Below are 19,253 nucleotides of genomic sequence, written 5' to 3' on the forward strand. Positions count from 1 at the left end.
TCCTTGCGGTCTTGTTTCCAATGAGAACCTGTGAGCAATTAGGGGTTAAGAGTCTTGCTCAGGGACAAATTTAATTTCATCGACACATATGCTGACATGGCCTGGAATCGAACCTGGGGCAACCAGGGCCTCTGGCTCCCTAGGCGGGCTCACTAACCATTCAGCTATGGCCGCCCCAAATCGCCCCAAATGGTACAATGGTACTATGACAACGGGTATAGCAAGTATTGTATAACTGGGTGGGGCATGCATTTCCAACTTGCAACGTTCCCGACTAGCATCATTCCTGAGAAAGGGAATGTTTTGGATTAAAAATACATAAATACAAAATACAAAAGCATTATGAGTCAGGATTACTGCACTGGGCCCTCAGTCTGTCTGTTTTGACAAGAGGACTCAAACATCCCCTTCATCTTAACATGACAAGCAGTGTGTATTGTAAAGGCACTTCCCCCCCAAATAGGCATTAGAAAAGAACGTTGCATGTCTGGACAAAGATGTACTCGGTATTAGCACAAATATACTGGCTTAAGACTCTGCTTGCATGGGTGACTGCTGGGAGACTATATAATGTGTGTTACTTATTTTCAAAATCTCTTACAAAGCAGGCGGGTATGTGAAGGTAATGAGTAACTAGAGTACTTAATAGTACATTGGCATCTAGCCTGCATTGTGGATGTAAATAAAACAATTTAAATGTTTCCGTGTGTCTGCATGTGGCATGTGTGCGTGTCTGTGAATCTTACCTAAAATCCTATTTATTAACCCACGTTCAAACCTGGCATCCCTCTTTTGGGAATGTCAAAATATAATATAGGCAAACATTTTTTTTAAATTGCAAAAGATATTAGATCTACAAGCTCACTTGCAGATCTGCTGTTTTCGTCGTGAGACATTGCATAAAAGAAGAATAAAATAGGGCTTTAAGTGGTTTATACTCGCTTCACTGGACAGTAACTTTTAATACAATAAATGCCATAGCAAAAAAATAGCATCTGTGTCATTTCAGATTTGAGCTATAACCATAATTTTATTCTTTGGCTATTCAAAAATAGCAGATATACAAGCTCATAGCGCGGCACCGAGTGCAGAGGCTATGAGCTTGTAGATCTGCTCATTTTTAAAACAGTTGTAACTCAAATCTTTGCTTCTGGAGGTCCCTGGAACAAAATGTTTTACAAATGTTTTAAGGTTTAAAAAATATATACATTCAAAGATTTGCACACATTTTTCAAAAACAGCAGATCTACAAGCTCATACCGCGGCACTAGATCTGCTATTTTTGAATAGCCAAAGAAATCTGAAATGACACAGCATGCGTTCCCAGATTGAATGGGTTCAGAGGTAGCTAATGTTTGTATCTATTTGTGTAGTTGTGATTATGTCCGACCTAGCCATCATTCTGGTTGAGTTGCCAGCTAGAGAGATCTTGTGTATCTCGTGTGTAATCTATTTCTTTGATCCGGTTGACGAGCAGGGAGGTATGACGGTGTCTTTTTTTTTTGCGAGGAGATCTATTTCCAGCACGTCCTGATGCCACCTTCTAACACACAATGCCTTTCAATCCCTCTTTATCTCAGCTCTGCTATCGTGCCTTCATGTCTGACTCAGGGCCATCTGAGGACAGGATCGCTCCAGGCTCTTCACTTTCTGTCTCGTTTGTTCTGTTCCTCTCTTCTCTCTCCAGATTTCACGTTTTTTTTTTTGCTCTTGCTCTCCGACTTGACAATGATCCTGTCTGTACCGTCGCCCACGCCACTTCTCTCTCACTTTTTCTCTCTCTACTTAGTATCAGTCACTCTATCCTTTCTTTCTTTCTTTCTCTCGTTCCCTCAAAATCATTAACTCACCTCATTCTTTCACAACCTCTCTCTCTCCCATTACTTCTTACAAACATTCTCTCACTTCTGTCCCTCTCCTTCTCGCTCTAACTTTCCCTTCCTTTCTCGCTCTCTCTCACTCTTCTCTCTCACTCTCCATCAACTGCTCCACTGCATTTGACCTCAAAGCCAGAGTTGTTCTGCTTTTGTTCCTCCCCCTGGTGCCCTTCAGTCCATACGGACATCTTGGGGCATGTGTGTGTGTGTGTGTGTGTGTGTGTGTGTGTGTGTGTGTGTGTGTGTGTGTGTGTGTGTGTGTGTGTGTGTGTGTGGCGGGGAGGCATTTTGTGACACAGACAGCCACTCCATGCTGAGGTCAACTATGTGGCATTAACATACAATAGGACGAGATGGTTATGGAACTATGATACTGTGCACTCGCACGTGTGTGTGTGTGTGTGTGTGTGTGTGTGTGTGTGTGTGTGTGTGTGTACGTGTTACTTGGGATGGCTCCTGTTTGAGCCCCAAGGCCTGGACTCCTCTTCTATAGCTTTAATGATGATGGCCACGTCAAAAATCTGTCCTCCCACAGAGCGAGAGACGGATCGTGTGTGAGGTTTGTGCACGTAAGTGTGCGTGGGGTGTCAAGATTGATGTGTGTGTGTGTGTGGAAAATTCCAACTGCAAGGTCACCAAGTGCAAGAGTGGAAAGAAAAAAACCCAATAAGAAACTGATTGAGCTGAGCTGGTCAGTTAAATACAAACATAAATTAAAACGTGACATGGTATGGAGAGAAATCTACATCTACAATGTTCTATCTACCAACCTGGCGCCCCTATTTTGGTCATAGGCCAATGTCATTAAAAACAACATCCCTTGTTTTCTAACATTTTCAATAACCATGAAAAAGGCAGTTCTACAAGTGTTGCGACATAGTGTGAAGCTAGTACATCAGCTATTTTTGCCATTTTTGAAATAGGGCTTAAGTTGTTAACATGCAGTAGCAATAATTTAAATGAATTACAAACACAATGTTCACTTCTGAAAACATATAAATATCAAAGTGCTGTGACAAATATGGACATGCTCTGTTTGCCACAAGCGTGTCACTGCATAATGGACCATTGCTGACTTAATGCGACCACAAACTAAATATCAAGTGCTAAAATACGGTGAACTAATGATTACACTCTGGCTGAACCTATTTTTCCATTGAAGCGACATTTCACTTTAGTGGTACATCAGCATTTTCTTTTTACGGCATGGCTCCTCGGAGGCGCGCTGTCTAGAAGAGGGTTCTGTCTGTGTGTCTGTCCGGAGCTAATCTCACAAACCGCTGGGTCGATCGGCGCCAAATTTCTTGTGAACACTGCTAGCAGGCCAAGGAAGTGACTCGCTGCGTTTTCCCTCGCTCAGTGGCCCTCATTTATCAATGGAACGTACAAACCAGCTAAAATTCGAGCCCAGGAATGAGCTTACGCCCACGTCCACGTGGGATTTATCAAGCAATCGTATACAGCCAATCCTAGCATACAAATTGTCTGTGCTTTGATAAATCTGACGGCTGAAACCGACCATCGTTTAAATAAAAGTGCCTTAAATATTCTCGAAACGCCTCGATTTTACAACATGAAGAACCGGAATGCAACCAAACAAAAGTCACAATAGATTTATAAATCCCGACAATTGCGGCGATCTCGCCGTACGCCTGTTTTTTGGTCTACACCACTTTGATAGATGGAGGCCAGTGTTCATTTATCCATTTTGAACTCGGCCAGTAAACAAATTGACCCTCTCAGAGTTAAATTAAGACTGAGATTAAAACATTATACAGTTCATTATTGAAATTTAAAAAGATTGGCAAGCATCATGTGAACATAGAAGGTACGGTTGCTATTACTGTATGTCGTCTATTTGCAGCAGAAATGCTAGAAACAGGACATCATACTAGCAGGATAAGAGCATTCAGTAGAGTTTGCTGGTTGTGGCAGTGTGTGGTCTCGCCGCCACACTGTGATAATTGCTGCAACCAACCTGTAAGCCAGCCAGCCCGTCAACCAGTCCCAGGAGGACAACAACCGCAGATTGCATTACATTGTAAAGACAATAACGCAAGCAGGGTTGGGAAGGTTACATCCAAAAATGGGATCGGTTAACAGAATACACTGGTGGATTAAGTAATCCACAGGTTACTCAAAGTAATCAGATTACATTACTTATTAGCAGTGGTGGAAAACGTACAACATTCCTTTACTTAAGTAAAAGTATCAATGTAGAAATACTCTGTTACAAGTAAAAGTCCGGTAATCAAAGTTTACTTGAGTAAAAGTACAAAGGTATTGGTGTCAAAATATACTTAAGTACTGAAAGTAAAAGTAGTCATTATGAACAATATTCCATTTCACATGTTTCCAAATGTATAAAAATCCTTTGAAAATAGCAGATCTACAAGCTCACAACTACAAATAATTGTAGTGGAGTAAAAGTACAATATTTGCCTCTGAGTTGTAGTGGAGTAGAAGTGGAAGTACTGAAACTTGGAAATACTCCAGAAAAGTAAAAGTACCCCAAAATTGTACTTAAGTACAGTACTAGAGTAAATGTACCTAGTTACTTTCCACCACTGTTTTATTAGTTTACTGATTACAGTTACATGCAGGTAAAATCAGTATTGTAACCGAACTGACTACAATCTTCCCACGCCTGAACACAAGCCAGTTAAGTCTGCAGCCTATAGACAGTCAGCTATCAGAACCAATACCCATCCTGGCCTGGGCGAGCAGTAACAGGATTTAATCAGAATGATAATAACTTAAAAAGAAACACACAAATAGGCAGAGATATTATCTTTATGCCGATGTGTCAACCGGCTAAGTGTCGGCCCGCGCAGCTAAATCCATACAAACACAAACGCGCTTTTCCATGTTTTCCGCCAGTTTGGACACATGTAATCGTTTATCCCTCCTACGGAGTGTGAAGATAATCCTCACCGCCCAGCCAATCAAGCCAGGCCGCTAGCAGCAACAAGCCATCTTTATCCAGCTGAGGCCCGCGCTCGCTACGCCGGGCCAGCTTATGTGAAGTTATGACAGCACAGTGCTTCCATTAGACTTTGATCCTGCTTTATAGGATAGCATGGGCCTTTGATCTGGCATGACTACCTTTATGGGCTTTGCTACATGCTCAGGAGCCATACTTTAACAACAGCGAGAGAGGAGGAGGAGGGGATCGAGGGAGGAAGAGAGAGAGAGAGGGAGATTACTATCCCATCTCACTACTAACTCCAGCAGTGGTTATCAAAAGTCTGGAGGCGGAGACTCCAGGGGTCCTATTTTATACATTTCTACGCCCTCACAACATATTTTCTAAAGGGCGTCCACGGCTTAATCCATATCAATTTGGCGGTCCTGGACATGAAAATGTTTGAGAACCACGAAGCTACAGTATGTGCCTCCCACCCTCCCTATACCTCTCACCCTGGGGCCTCTCTCTGTCTCTCAGCTCACCTCTCTCCTCTCCCAGGCCTCAGCCAGGTTTCATTCAGCCAGCCCACTTCACACTGACCATAGGCCACACAGCGTTGGACTCATTGGTTTATCACCTTCCGTACCTAAGGCAGCCCGCTATCATACTGCATCAACAACACCCCCCCCCATCAAGTAGTACAAAACGTATGTTTTTAAAACAAACTTGTTTCCTTTTTTAAAGCACTCAACCGCTGTTGGGGCGAGGTAAGTTGATTTATATATATCAGCAACAGCTGGAACCCAGGCAAAGTGCATCTCTGTCTCTCCTTGAGTGCCTCTAAATACCACACATAACCTGTTAACCACTTTCAACTTGGCAGACCTTTTTGGACACGTCATTATAGGCAAAAAACGTTTAGAATAGGGTTTAACCACATGAACCCTATCATCCCCATTCTGGGCATGTCATGACTGGGGAACATTCTAGTGAAAATAGGCGAGCATTCTACTCATTGGTTTATCACCTTCCGTACCTAAGGCAGCCCGCTATCATACTGCATCAACAACACCCCCCCCCATCAAGTAGTACAAAACGTATGTTTTTAAAACAAACTTGTTTCCTTTTTTAAAGCACTCAACCGCTGTTGGGGCGAGGTAAGTTGATTTATATATATCAGCAACAGCTGGAACCCAGGCAAAGTGCATCTCTGTCTCTCCTTGAGTGCCTCTAAATACCACACATAACCTGTTAACCACTTTCAACTTGGCAGACCTTTTTGGACACGTCATTATAGGCAAAAAACGTTTAGAATAGGGTTTAACCACATGAACCCTATCATCCCCATTCTGGGCATGTCATGACTGGGGAACATTCTAGTGAAAATAGGCGAGCATTCTGCAAAAAATAGCAGATCTTACAAGCTCACAAAGCATGCGACACTTCATGAGCTTGTAGATTTGCTCTGCCACCCCCCCGCTCCCCCTTTCCCTCAGCCACAACCACACCATTATGAATCACGATGACTAAACACATTCATAGGAATGCTGGTCCATCATACCACTGTACCGACTCCCTGCCTCCAAGCTCACCTTGGTGAATGGCAACCGGTGACGATCTAGCAACATGCACTTTCTCACCTCACATTCAGCTTTTAACAACATTTAACTTGGATCATTAACTCAAGATTTTCTTAGTGTAAAAACGTCTACAGACATCAGGGACTGAGGAAGGTTACAAGCTTTTAAAAGACCCAGATGGTCACTTTTTCTGGCTGCAAATCAAGTGGCGGGGTCCAGTAACTTCTGCTTTACAGGCAGAGGTGTCTCACGGTTTGGAGGCAGGTGATGGATGTTCCCCTGAGGGCAGAGGAACTCTTTTTAGCCTGCTTCTGTTGGTCCTGCGTGGAGGTATGCACAAGGTGCAAACACTGTTCTACATAGCAACTCTCCTGTGCCCCGAGGGGTCTGAAATGGAGGCTCTGTGTGTGTGTGTGTGTGTGTGTGTGTGTGTGTGTGTGTGTGTGTGTGTGTGTGTGTGTGTGTGTGTGTGTGTGTGTGTGTGTGTGTGTGTGTGAACCCACATAAAAAGGTGTGTTGCGTCGCCTTGGTGTGTCTGTGTGTGATTGTGTGTTTGTGAGAGAGAGAATGTCTGTGTGTATACGTGCATGTGTGTGTGTGTGTGTGTGTGTGTGTGTGTGTGTGTGTGTGTGTGTGTGTGTGTGTGTGTGTGTGTTGACCTATCATGATAAATTCCTCACTGTACTGGTGCAGTGAGTGAAGTCATTATATCTCACACAGTTGAGCATTATTCACTCTGTCGCACACACGCACGCACACATGCACGCACGCACACACGCACACACACACACACACACACACACATTCATTAACTCACACGGACATTATGCAGACTGCTATAGTTCATTATTACAAGGTTTGGTTGAATGCTCAACTCTGATTGGTCAATCACGCCAGTCTCTCTCTCTCTCTCTCTCTCTCAGCGGATCTGTTATTTCTCAACAGCAGAAGCAGACTGTTGCTATGGCCGTAGTTCTGATCAATAGACCAAGCACCTGGAACATATCAATCCACAGAAAGAAGGCCAGTACATTTTGTTGCTTTAAAAATCAGCTCATTCGCAACACCTCACAACTGTTTGCAACTGTAGACTCTCATGGACAGTTTTCTTTAGCAGGAGCCACTTAGTCCTTTTTAAATAAAAAAAATCATTTTTGTGGTTATATTTTGTGTCTGATGTCTTTAGCAAGTAGCAATAATCTTTAGCAATAACTGGTATGATGAACAGCAAGGTGGTCATTATTGGGAAATTAACCCTTTCACGGTGATTCAAGTCCTGCATCACTCTGTTAGTGTTTATTTCCCAATAATGACCGCCTCGCTGTTCACACATGTGTATGAGTGTGTGTGGGGGGGCATGCTGTCTCATTCCAGGGTGCAGCATCATGTCTGACCTGATGCATTTATCTCTTCAGAGCAGTGCACCCTGGTTCCAAGTACCTGGTTCCCTCTACTGCCAGGGAGTTAATTGCATTCACCTGTTGACCTGGACCTAAATGAGTGACTGATAGGACAGCTAGAATGAAAACCAGCAGCACTCTGAGTCCCCAGGACTGACAATCACAACTCCAGGCAGCGTAATGGAGGCCAAATGGAGAAAAGAGTTTAGAGCTGGGCCCTAAACATGCTTTTGATCTACATAAAAATGTAGACCAGCAAAATCAACTCTGCAGGCAAGATGTTAAAAAGACACTAAAGGGTCATTTAGAAACATTGATTAGCTGGTTCATTTCTGGTTCTGAAGTGGAATTATCCCGCCCCCCTTTCTGATAGAAACAGGCTGCTGCAAACAGTTGTTATTCTTGATAATGCGCAAAGCCTTGTCAGGCTGACACTCTGAAATCCAGAGCACAGAGATCGTTTTCAGGCGACCGCTGGCTGGTCAAGGCTTGCAGCTGCTGTTTGAGAGACCAGGGTCCGATTTGTAAAAAAAAGGGTAGGGGGACATTTTCTCAACCACTTAAGCCCTATATACCTGTATGTCTTTGTACGACAAATAGCGAAAATGGACGATCTACAAGCAAATTGAAATATCAAACTTATCAGACAGTCTACATTTCCCAAAAGAAACGCATGGATTTAACTCAAGTCTGACCAGAAGCAGGGATGAAACACATCCCCATCGGCTATAAAAAAAATTATAACCAGAGGCGGGATATCAAAAGCAGACCAATGGATTTCCCTCATCCTCCAGCAAATCCAACCCTGTGAGAGACAGACAGACAGACAGACAGACAGACAGACAGACAGACAGACAGACAGATAGACAGACAGAGAGAGAGAGGGAGACGGACGGAGACTTCAAGATCAAAAGTAACAAGTAAGAGACAGCGCAGAGAGAGAGAGCTGCTGAAAGAGATTCCGACAGGAAAGAGAGAACATAAAATAAGCAAAGAGCGATAGAAGTTGAAGAAAGGTCGAAATATTTCAAAACTCTCACTGGGGTGAAAAGATATCTGAGGCATGGTCATTTGGCACGTAACTGCAAGGGAGGAAAATGTGCGCTGTCCACGAGGCATGAGAAACTATTTTATTAACATTATGCAGCCACGCTTGGCACTGCTGAAGTCTCACAATCCCTCTCCAACTGATAAAACTTGTTAAAAAATGTCACAACGTGAAGAATTGCTCCGTACAGTCACTTTGTGTTTTTGTACGTTTTCTCCCGTGCACCATGGCAACCTAACCATCTGTACTTCAACAAGAAGACACACATACGGTACATAACACACACACACACACACACACACACACACACACACACACACACACACATCCTACCCGCACCCCAAAAAAAAAACTACACAAAAAAAATCAAACACGCACGTGTTAACAATAAAAGCGGACATTTCTTTGTACAACAGACAAAGAGAGACAGATAGAGAGACATAGAGGCGATACAAGGAATTCCTGCTACCCGAGAAGGCATGAAAACCAATCCAAACTTGTGGCGGCTAAAAACAACACGAGGCGCTCGCAGGAAACGTCGGGCGAAGGAGGAGGAGCAGAACCGCTTCGCTCCGGGTGAGCGGCGCGCGAACGGGGGAGGTTAAACGCTTGACGTGACCTGGGATAGTTGTGTGTCAGCGGGAGGCTCTTCGGGGCAGCTGTCAAGCCCGTTGCGAGGTAAGGTCACGGGGTAGGCTGGATGCGGCGGAGCAGGTAAGAGCAGGTTGAGGGAGCAGCTGTAGCAGCTCAGGTGCCCTCAGGTGAAATAGAGCGCCTGCGTTTACTGAAGTCTCTCTCTCTCTCTCTCCTAAAACCATTTTGCACCTCTGGACTCACAATAAGACCTAAGACAGTTTTCTGAAAAACCTATGTTTCTATGTCAGTGGTGCTCACACTTTTTCATGTCAAGGACCCACAAAGTGATATGCATTTGGCCGCGGACCCCCATCTCAAAATATGTAGTTCCAGGGGACCCCCCCCATTAGCAAAGATTTGAGTTAGAAATGCTCGCTTAAAAAAAACAATACATATATACATATATATATATATATATATATATATATATATATATATATATATATATATATATATATATATATATATATATATATATATATATATATATATATATATATATACATATATACAAAAATATTTCAATAAATGTGTTGCGATCTACAATCTCGCAACACATGTGAGCTTGTAGATCTGCTATTTTCAAAAATCCTTTGATTTGAAATTTGATCAAAATAGGGACATACGGGTTCATGTTCTGTTTTGTCCAGGCAGAATTCATGTTGCAGGAAAAGCTAGTAGTAATGCAAGTAGTTTCCAAAAGAACAGATTCGTTAGCCTCATAGCATAATTGCCTCATATTTTTAAGGTTTTCAGGAGACAAAACAAAGTCACCTAAATGACTTAGGCAGAAAGTAAAATATTTTCTTTGCCCACGTCATGTTTATCTGCCTTTATTTATATTTGCCTAACTCTACTCTCCTAACACTGCTGATTTATCCTGCCTTACTGCAAATGCCTATCAGAACGCTTGTTGTTACATTCAAAATCATTTCTGAAGTCAAAAAGTTGACATCAAATCACTTTCTGCCTAAGTCATTTTAGAATGTAACAAGCATTCTGATTGGCTTAGGACATTTTTTTAGGACAATGATACAGCAGTGTTAGGAGAGTAGAGCTAGGCAAAAATGTCAATATGACCAAAAAGTGTGTTAGGCGATTTTTCAATAGTTTGAGATACTAAAAAAAAAGAGGCCCAGTATAGCATATATCTTACAAACTCATTTTGGGCAAGAAAGTACATTTTGAATGGCAATAATATATCAAATCTATACGTTTTAAAATGCATTTCTATGGGTGTATATTCCTCTAACTTTTTTGCAGTATAAGAGGCCAGAGCAGCAATTTCAGGCTTTCACCTGGAGCCCGTAAACCGATCGAGACAGACTGCTCTGGCCCCAGCCAAGCAGCTGACTTCCCAAGGACACACAGCTTCCCCTCCGATCTTAAATAATACAGACGTAAAAAAAAATCGCTGTGAAAGATAATCTTACAGTTCAGAGATGCAGACCCAAGTCCTGATGTTTTTACCAGACCCGACTCCTGTAAAACGGAGACAAATAAACGATGGAAGGACGGCTGAATCCGGTTCTTGGCTCAGCAGAACTGCTGAGTTGTCCCTCTGACGTTTTCCTAAACAGTGGTATTTGGATAAGGCCTATTTCAAATGAGAGCGGATAAGACAAAGTTGTTTGATCACCACCAAGAATAGAAATATTAAGAACCTTAGCGTGGGCTAATCTCCGCTAATAGATTAATGTTTCGCGAAGCTGAGAACAGGAGCATAAAATCCCCCCGTTGTGAAATGCACATAAAAAGGTCTCTCCCAAAGATCTAGTGTTACGTTGCCTTATTGGTGTGAAACTGTGCGTGTGTGTGTGTGTGTGTGTGTACTGTATGCATGTGTTTAAGTGTGTGTGTGTATATACTGTATATGCCAAAAGAGTGAGTCGGGGTGTGTGTGTGTGTGTGTGTGTGTGTGTGTGTGTGTGTGTGTGATCCCTGTGCTGTGATCATAGATGTAATCCCTTGCCTAATCTGGCAGATCACAGCCCTAAGGGAGATCAAACTCTGATATTTGACACCATCTTGTCTGACTACGTACCCTCAAATTACCCAGGGTATTAAGTCCAACGTCTCTGTACGGACGTGTGTGTGTGTGTGTGTGTGTGTGTGTGTGTGTGTGTGAGTGTGTGTGTGTGTGTGTGTGTGTGTGTGTGTGTGTGTGTGTGTGTGTGTGTGTGTGTGTGTGTGTGTGTGTGTGTGTGTGTGTGTGTGTGTGTGTGTGTGTGTGTGTGTGTGGGTGTGTAAAATTATATCCAACTATTACCAAACTCCAGTCAAATGGTTTTCAGTACGGAGGTAAAAAGATAAGACAAGAAAAAAAAGGGAAAAAAAAACTTTTAATGCCTGGCTTCAGGACGACATTATCTGAATCCAAGGGAGGTATACGGTTTCCTCATCCTAGTCTCTCTCTCTCTCACACACACACACTGTACAGGAAGGGTGGTTGATTGGGAAGCGGTCTTGGAGCGACTTGGACCCTGTAATTCAAACCTGTCATCGCTGAACAAGAGGGACCTGTTTAGTAAATAAAAGCCTTCTTCAACATTAGAGACGCAAACCACATCTGCTCTCCATTCTGATGAGAAAGGAGAGATGGAGGAGAGATTGGCAGAGGTAGAGAAAGAGAAGGAAAGAGAAAGGAAAAGAGAACAACGGACACAGAGACAGACAGACAGGGCAAAAGGAAGCCTAAACTCGCCAGATGTCACGAGAATCCATCCAAACTTGTGTGACACGGTCCCATCTCGCCACATTCTGCCCACCCAGGCTACAGTTTTCTGTATGAGAGCGATACGCGTACACTAACATTTCAATGCCACCCATACTGAGCCTCTCACTAATAAAGTTACAGGAGAGAGAGATGGGGGGGTCCAACTCAATTTGGGTAAGGAAATTTCCATGCTAAGAAGTACGTGAAAATATAGTCTTACACAAACCTACCACCCTCCCATGCTGCTACCATAAAGAGGGGCTGACATGAGTAAATAATTACATCGGCAAAGTTTTCACTCAACTCCCCCCCCCCGCCCCCTCCCTCCACACCACCCCCTTCTCTGCGGAGATGGTAAATATAGGATTACGCAAATGATTATGCAAGGCATTAAACGGTTCCAGTTTGAAATGCGGCCGAGGGGGGCTGCGGTTTTTGGCGTAAACGGCAAGGGAACCAGCTTGCTAAATATGGATCGCTTGAAAAGAAAGGAGGGGGGAAAAAAATGAAAAGGAGGAGTTTGCTAACAAATAAGTTCAATGCTAACATTCTGCTTTGACTGCAGGAGGCACGGCCAATCACAGGGCGGGAGAGAGGGAGTGTGTGCACGCACGCGTGTGTGCGTAATGCGTACACAGCCGCAGCGTACACACATGCCTCCATCTAGTTTCATTAAAAGCCTCAAACTTTCCATGCTCATTTTGGGGATAAACTTTGCAGAGACCATTCACAACACAGCAACCCACAGCGTCTACTGAACTCCCTCTGGAACGGAAAACACTACAAGATCTCTTGCAGACTTCTTGAATGAAGCTCCAGAGTTGCAGTCGGGAACAGCCACTCGACACCAGCCTGCTCTGAGGGGGGATGTGAGAACAATTCTGGGTCAAGCCCTCCGAGGTGTTACGAGTCCTACCTCTGGGTGGATTTACACGGCCGTCTGAGTCTCCGCGTATTTTCATATGCCCTGGTCCCCCGGCGAGGAAGTTTACAGACCGCCGCCGTAAAGCAAACTGTGTGGGTTATAATCAAAAAGTAAAGATCGGAGACCCGATACAAGTCTACTAAAAACAAACATTGGGGACTTCTACCATCTATCCATCTACCCACTGTGTGGAACCATGTGCCGTCTGTCTCTGTAGTGCAGCCCCCCCCCCCCCCCCCCCCCCCCCCCCGTCACACACACACACACTTTGTACAACAGCACACTCTCACTCTATATTGGCACTGTTGTGCTGTGGTCGTGGGCACATGGCTGAGTGCCGCGGGTCAGCACACCAGTGCCAATATCTCGCTGTATGGCATGACCTCAGGTGGGTGTATGTATTATTGTTTCATTATCAATATTTATTATCAGATATCACGGCATTGATGACATGAGCTTATTAGGAAATTGTTAACACAAAGAAGTTCCTTCATTATTTTCGCTTTTTTGGTACTTCCAGTTCCTCTTTGGAACGTGGGATAAACTGCTGAATCGGCCCATTTGGGGTATTTTTAGGTGCAGCTGGTCATCATCTATTAGTCATTATTATTCATTTTCTCCCAGTAGCAACAGACCGATGCTCGTTAAAAGGTACAACAATATTCATCTACTGAACTCTTTCCGGATCCTCATAACCCCCACCCCTCTAGTAAGTGGGTCTTACTCTACTTAAGTTACTTAACAGGGTTGATACTGTCTTTGCCTAGCTGGTGCTCTGCGTGCCATTCAGTAATGGACGTTAAACCCAAAATCGTGGCAGTGACAGTTTGATGCTCAATACGTGGGACTTTATGCCACCCAGGACAAACTCAAGAGTACAGTGACAGTGTGTTGGCCTTTCTGGAACAAGTGGTCATAGTTGTTTGTGAAAACCACCCTTCTGCAACGCCTCAAGATCCTGGCCATGTTTCATAGCTCCTCATAGCCGTAACCCATGTGTTAATGCATTCTGGGCCTAACATGATCCATAAATAGGGATGTGACATGTTAGTTTGCAGTGTGGGGGAGAGGGGGGGGGGGGTAAGGTGGTTCTGGCGGTGGAAGGTATGAGAGACCCTCTGTTGATGTTGACAAGACTGAGGATGTGCCTGAGGCCAGCGCACACATACACACACAATTATATGCACACACACGCAAACAAACATACCCGCTCTGGAATAGGCCCAGCTAGATTGAGTACACACACACACACACACACACACACACACACACACACACACACACACACACACACACACACACACACACACACACACACACACACACACACACACACACACACACACACACACACACACACACACACACTGACTCTCTTACATATGAGTAAACATACAAATAATCATGTATGCACTATCTCATTTATGCATGCCCACACACTCACTCAAACTCACTCGCCCTCTCCCTCTCCCCCTTCCATACCTGATGGCTGGTCCATGCGGTTGGTTCTGGAGGTGCTCCTGCCACCGATGATGATGATGGTGGTGGTGGTGCAGACAGACAGCGGAGGAGGCGTGAGGAGGAGGAGGAGAATGGGGGTGGGGGTGGGGCCGCGCAGAGGCAGGGACGCAGCAGGGGCAGGGCGCCGGGAGGGACCCAGGAGGAGGGTGGGGCAGTTGGCAGTCTGCCGCGGCCCCGGGGCAACACAGGGCGGCGGGAGGGTGGAAGTGGCAGGGCTGACAACACGGAGGAGGCGGAGGAGACGAAGGGGACGCCTGGGAGAGGGCGGAGGGCGGGTGCTGCTGTTTGGCCGGTCTGTGGGAGTCCGAGGCGGCGGGAGAAGAGGGGGAGGCGGAGGAGGAAGAGGAGGAGGGAGGAAGGTTCCTGAGGGAGCCGTTCTGTTTGACCACCCCGCCGTTCTGGTTGGACCGGTTGGTCCGCTGGACGAGCCGCGGCGAGCGCGACCTCTGATGCGGCTGCTGCTGCTGCGGTTGCTTGGGCTGCGCTGTAGGAGCCGCGTCCGGGACTATGGCGTCTTCTCCTCCCTCTGCGGCGAGGCGCTCGCCACCGGGGGCAGTGCTGAGAGGGTCCTGGCCGTCACATACTGGCGTACCGCTGCTGTTGGGTGAGGAGGTGGGACTTGCGTTGGCGCTGGGGCAGCGGTGCCCGGCGTTGCTGAGGGCCAGGGGGTCCCCGCTGGCATCACTCAGGGCCATGGTCCACTAACGGCGGGCCTGGCAGACGCTCTGTCACTCCTCTGGAAGACAGAGAGAGAACAAGAGAGAGAGAGAGAGGGGTTAAGAGTCTATCAAAATTGAACAGGAGCCGCACACAGGGGAGCCTCTTGGAATCCTAGGCCCCATGACAACATATCATCCACACCACTCTGGAGACTTAAGATTTATTACACAACCAAATCTATAAGCCGTAGCATCTCTGAGGGCCCCTGTAAGCCCAGGACCCTTCCTTATATTTCAGCACTATACTCGCCGCCTCTGTGGCTGAGGATCCGACTATATTTGAAATCCTGTCAAATATCTTTTGGGGGAAAATGAATAACTACAACAAAAAGAAAACGAACGAATCGTCTTGAGAAACGGGAACCCAAAACACCACCTGCTCTGTGAACTTTGAGAGAGTGGTGAGCGGCACTGGTGTCTTTGTTGATTTATCAAATCTCTCACCCGCCAGTGAAATAAGCGGCCCGACCGATCTTAAATTCCTCTCGTCCCCTCACCGTTGTCCTGCCAGGCAGTTCAAACCGGGGCCACGTCAGAAGAGTATGATTTACCTGCCGTGGATAAGACAGGGCACCAACTGGCAGCCTTTGGTTTGTGTGCATTACCCCTAATGTATACGTGGTTGTGTACCGGTGCTGTGACGCCTTGTGGGCTTGTAGATCTGCTATTTTCGGTGCGCGACACCGGCGCGCAAGCTACGCATGAATCCCCCTCAAGCATGAGAAACAAAAAGAAATGGTTCCAAGCCGCGAGAACAAACAGAAGGGCTGTGTTATGCTACAGTCTCAACCCGTATACCTCCAGATTGAGTTACAAAACATTCATGGAAGACTGTAATGTGAAAATGTGTTTCTGTGGGTAAAAAAAAAGGAGGGTTGGGGGGAAGAAGGAAAATAAATCTGCGTCTGCGGTTTTTGCCATGATATGCATGACACACTTCAAAAGCAGTTGAATTGTGTTTCACAGGTAATGCACGGCTGTGGTGGGTTGTGTTGTTGGAGCAGTGCCCAGATCCAAGCCCCCACCCCCACCCCAACGTACACCCAGCTATAAAGAGATTTGACATCAACCAGGATGAACTAATCACACTAGTAGGTTCTATAGTGTGTGTGTGTGTGTGTGTGTGTGTGTGTGTGTGTGTGTGTGTGTGTGTGTGTGTGTGTGTGTGTGTGTGTGTGTGTGTGTGTGTGTGTGTGTGTGTGTGTGTGTGTGTATGTGGGGGGGGGGGGGGGGGTAAGGGGTTATGAACAAGAGAGAAAGACAGAGAGGAAGATCTAAACGCGCCACCACCTCTTCTTAGGACTTGTACAGAGCAAAGTGTTCATCTAGCTCTGACTGAGGGTGTGAAAATTTACCCCTTGCTGTCTAGCTGAGGACATCTTTTCAATAAAAAAAATAAGTTTATATAGCATTTATAGAACATGAGTTGCTCAATACCTTTACTTTTCATTCCTTGACAAAGCGGTTGTTTGTGTGCATGGCATGCCAGTATGTACTCACAAGCACATATAAGACCACTGGCTTTAAGTTCTTCCATTTTCTCCCCGTACTGTGACCCACCCCCCACAACCACTTAAGCCCTTTATACGTCTTTGTACTACAAATAGCAAAAAATAGCTGATCTTGTGATGAGGTGTGTTGTGAGCTTGTAGATCTGCAATTATCACTATTTGTACGAAAAGAAAACTAAAACATTTGTCATTTCCCCAGATTTGTTTTAGCTAATTTTGTTATTATGTTGAAACATTTTTCCTATATGATTACAGGCCAAAAATAGGGACGCCAGGGTTAAAGTGGTTAAAAAATATTTCACTGCAAAATGGATGAGCATGCGTTTGACCGCCAAGTGATACATCACTGTGGCCTCTGGTTCCCTCTCCTCTCCTCAGACTCTGGGAAAAGACACGCAGCGCAGCAGAATGTGACCAATGTGCTCTGTGACGCCTCAACATGAGCAAGGGGTTCGAAACATGAGACTGACAACCCTGTCGGGTGGGTCAGGGTCGCCCGAGAGGACCACGAGATGGGAAAAAAAAGAAAGAAAGAGAGGGTAGAGATAGAGTGAGAACGAGTGAGAGAGAGAACTGACAACCTTGTTGGGTGAAGGGTGGATGAGAGGGGTGGGAGGAGAGAGAGAGAGAGAGAGAGAGAGAGAGAGGAAAACGAGAGAAAGAATAACTCCCGAGCCTGACGAGCTCAGAATAGCAGCGTGTGGAGGGAGAGCTAAATGAAGACATTTGTACGGCTCCCACAGCTGTCAAAGTCTTACAATGATTAAAACAAGGGCTGATGTGGAACGGAGAAGATTGATGGAGAAAGCATGGAAAAGAAATCCATTGAAATTGTAGGAGAGATGGGGTATAGATCAGCGGGTTCTCAACCGGTTTTACACTGGGGCCCACATTTCTTTTGCTGAGACCAGCGCCTCGCGTATAAAAAACACACAATATTTCCCCCAAGAAACGGTATATTCATCCACGACCCTGTCACCAAACACCGAAGTAGATTGTTACAAATGAAGTGTGAGCTTTATTTGGTGCTGTATTAGCGGTGTAGACTTTAGAATCTGTTACGCTTATGTTCTAATCTCATGTGGCCATGTGCACTGTTCATTTAGCAAGAATCTGACTGCAATATTTCTGTTTGGGTGTAGAGGAACTTAACTAACAACAGACTTGGTTGTGTGCATGCGTCTGTTTGTCTGTGGGTTTTGTGTGTGCACGCGAGCGTGTGTGTGTGTGTGCGCCAAGTCAGAGTGTTGACAGGCAGGTGAGACATCTAGGCCAGTCTGTGTGGACACAAGCAGGGTCTTGTGTCTGTCTTCAGAATAGAAGTTGACAGCCAGACGAAGCCGCTCTGTGAACAACTAAAAAGGTAAATCTCAACAGTCCCTCCAATTGACATTTTAGGCACGTAGCTGATGTTGAATGTGAGTACGTTTTAGGCTAACTGAGCGATGGTATGTCAAGGCATCATGGTCGGCAAGTATAGTCAAATAATAACAGAGGGTAGGAAGGCAACAATACAGCACTAAGAACTACTACACAGCCAAATCTGTGGTGTTAATTTACTTTTCAAGTCTAGAAAATTACCTGTAAGGGTCCATTTTTTTACTTTAAAATATTACTGTCTAGGTAGGCTGTGATTAAAATAACAGACCAAGGCTAATGTAAGTGCATAATTCCTTTCTCCATTCCACTTGCTTTCACCCCAACTTTAAACAAGCACATCTCTAAAAAGGTTTCACGCCCCTGTTAGATGTACCCCTCGAATAAACATTGGTTTGGTGGTTTAAGTTCTTAAACCTCAAGGGATGCAGAGATTATACACAAAGCACTTAGCCTTCTTTAATAAATAGGAGTGTATCTGGGGGATGTGAGACGGAGCAGTCTTAAAACGTGGCATTCATCGCAGCCACAAGTGCAACCCAGGAGACACGAATGACAAATGCAATTGACATTCAACCTGACAATAGACAGAGGCGAAACTTAGTACTGGAAAAATGATTATCAGTTGTCTCAAAGCCTAAATGCTGAGCTATGATCAATTTTAGATTTTAATTAATAATAAGACTCTAAACAATCACCTATTAGTGCAATATGTAATGAAGTACTCACATTTAGCTAGAGATTATGCACAACTAAACACGTTATTGCCAAGTATGACGTTCACAAAAAAAACATCTAGGAGAATACATTGCACTCCCATGTACAAAGATAACCAAGGCGGACACATAATTTGTCCCAGAAAGGTCAAATCTACCAGCAACTACAGCTGTACTCCTAAATAGCCATTTTCCGCATGTGCTACCAAAGATGAGTGATATTTCTTCTTTATTTTATCTGTGCACCACCAACAATAGTCGAAAGATAATGGTTATGTGAAATATTTCACCCGACATGCAACTTGATTTGTTCGCCTTC

At 44.9% G+C, this 19,253-nt stretch overlaps 1 protein-coding gene across 4 annotated transcripts in view; it reads right to left on the bottom strand.

Annotated features, from left to right (window-relative positions):
• The window catches only part of disp1 (dispatched homolog 1), a 115,426-nt gene that overhangs the window by 22,902 nt on the left and 73,271 nt on the right, over positions 1-19,253 (bottom strand). For all 4 annotated transcript variants that reach the window (XM_084082680.1, XM_084082679.1, XM_084082681.1 and 1 more), the window contains one exon: positions 14,573-15,347. In XM_084082680.1, coding sequence (XP_083938806.1) covers positions 14,573-15,306 — 734 coding nt within the window. In that variant the 5' untranslated portion in view covers positions 15,307-15,347. The remainder of the gene's footprint in view (positions 1-14,572; positions 15,348-19,253) is intronic.

The sequence above is a fragment of the Gymnoscopelus microlampas genome (assembly GCF_963454915.1).
Source record: "Gymnoscopelus microlampas genome assembly, chromosome: 16".
NCBI lineage: Eukaryota > Metazoa > Chordata > Actinopteri > Myctophiformes > Myctophidae > Gymnoscopelus > Gymnoscopelus microlampas.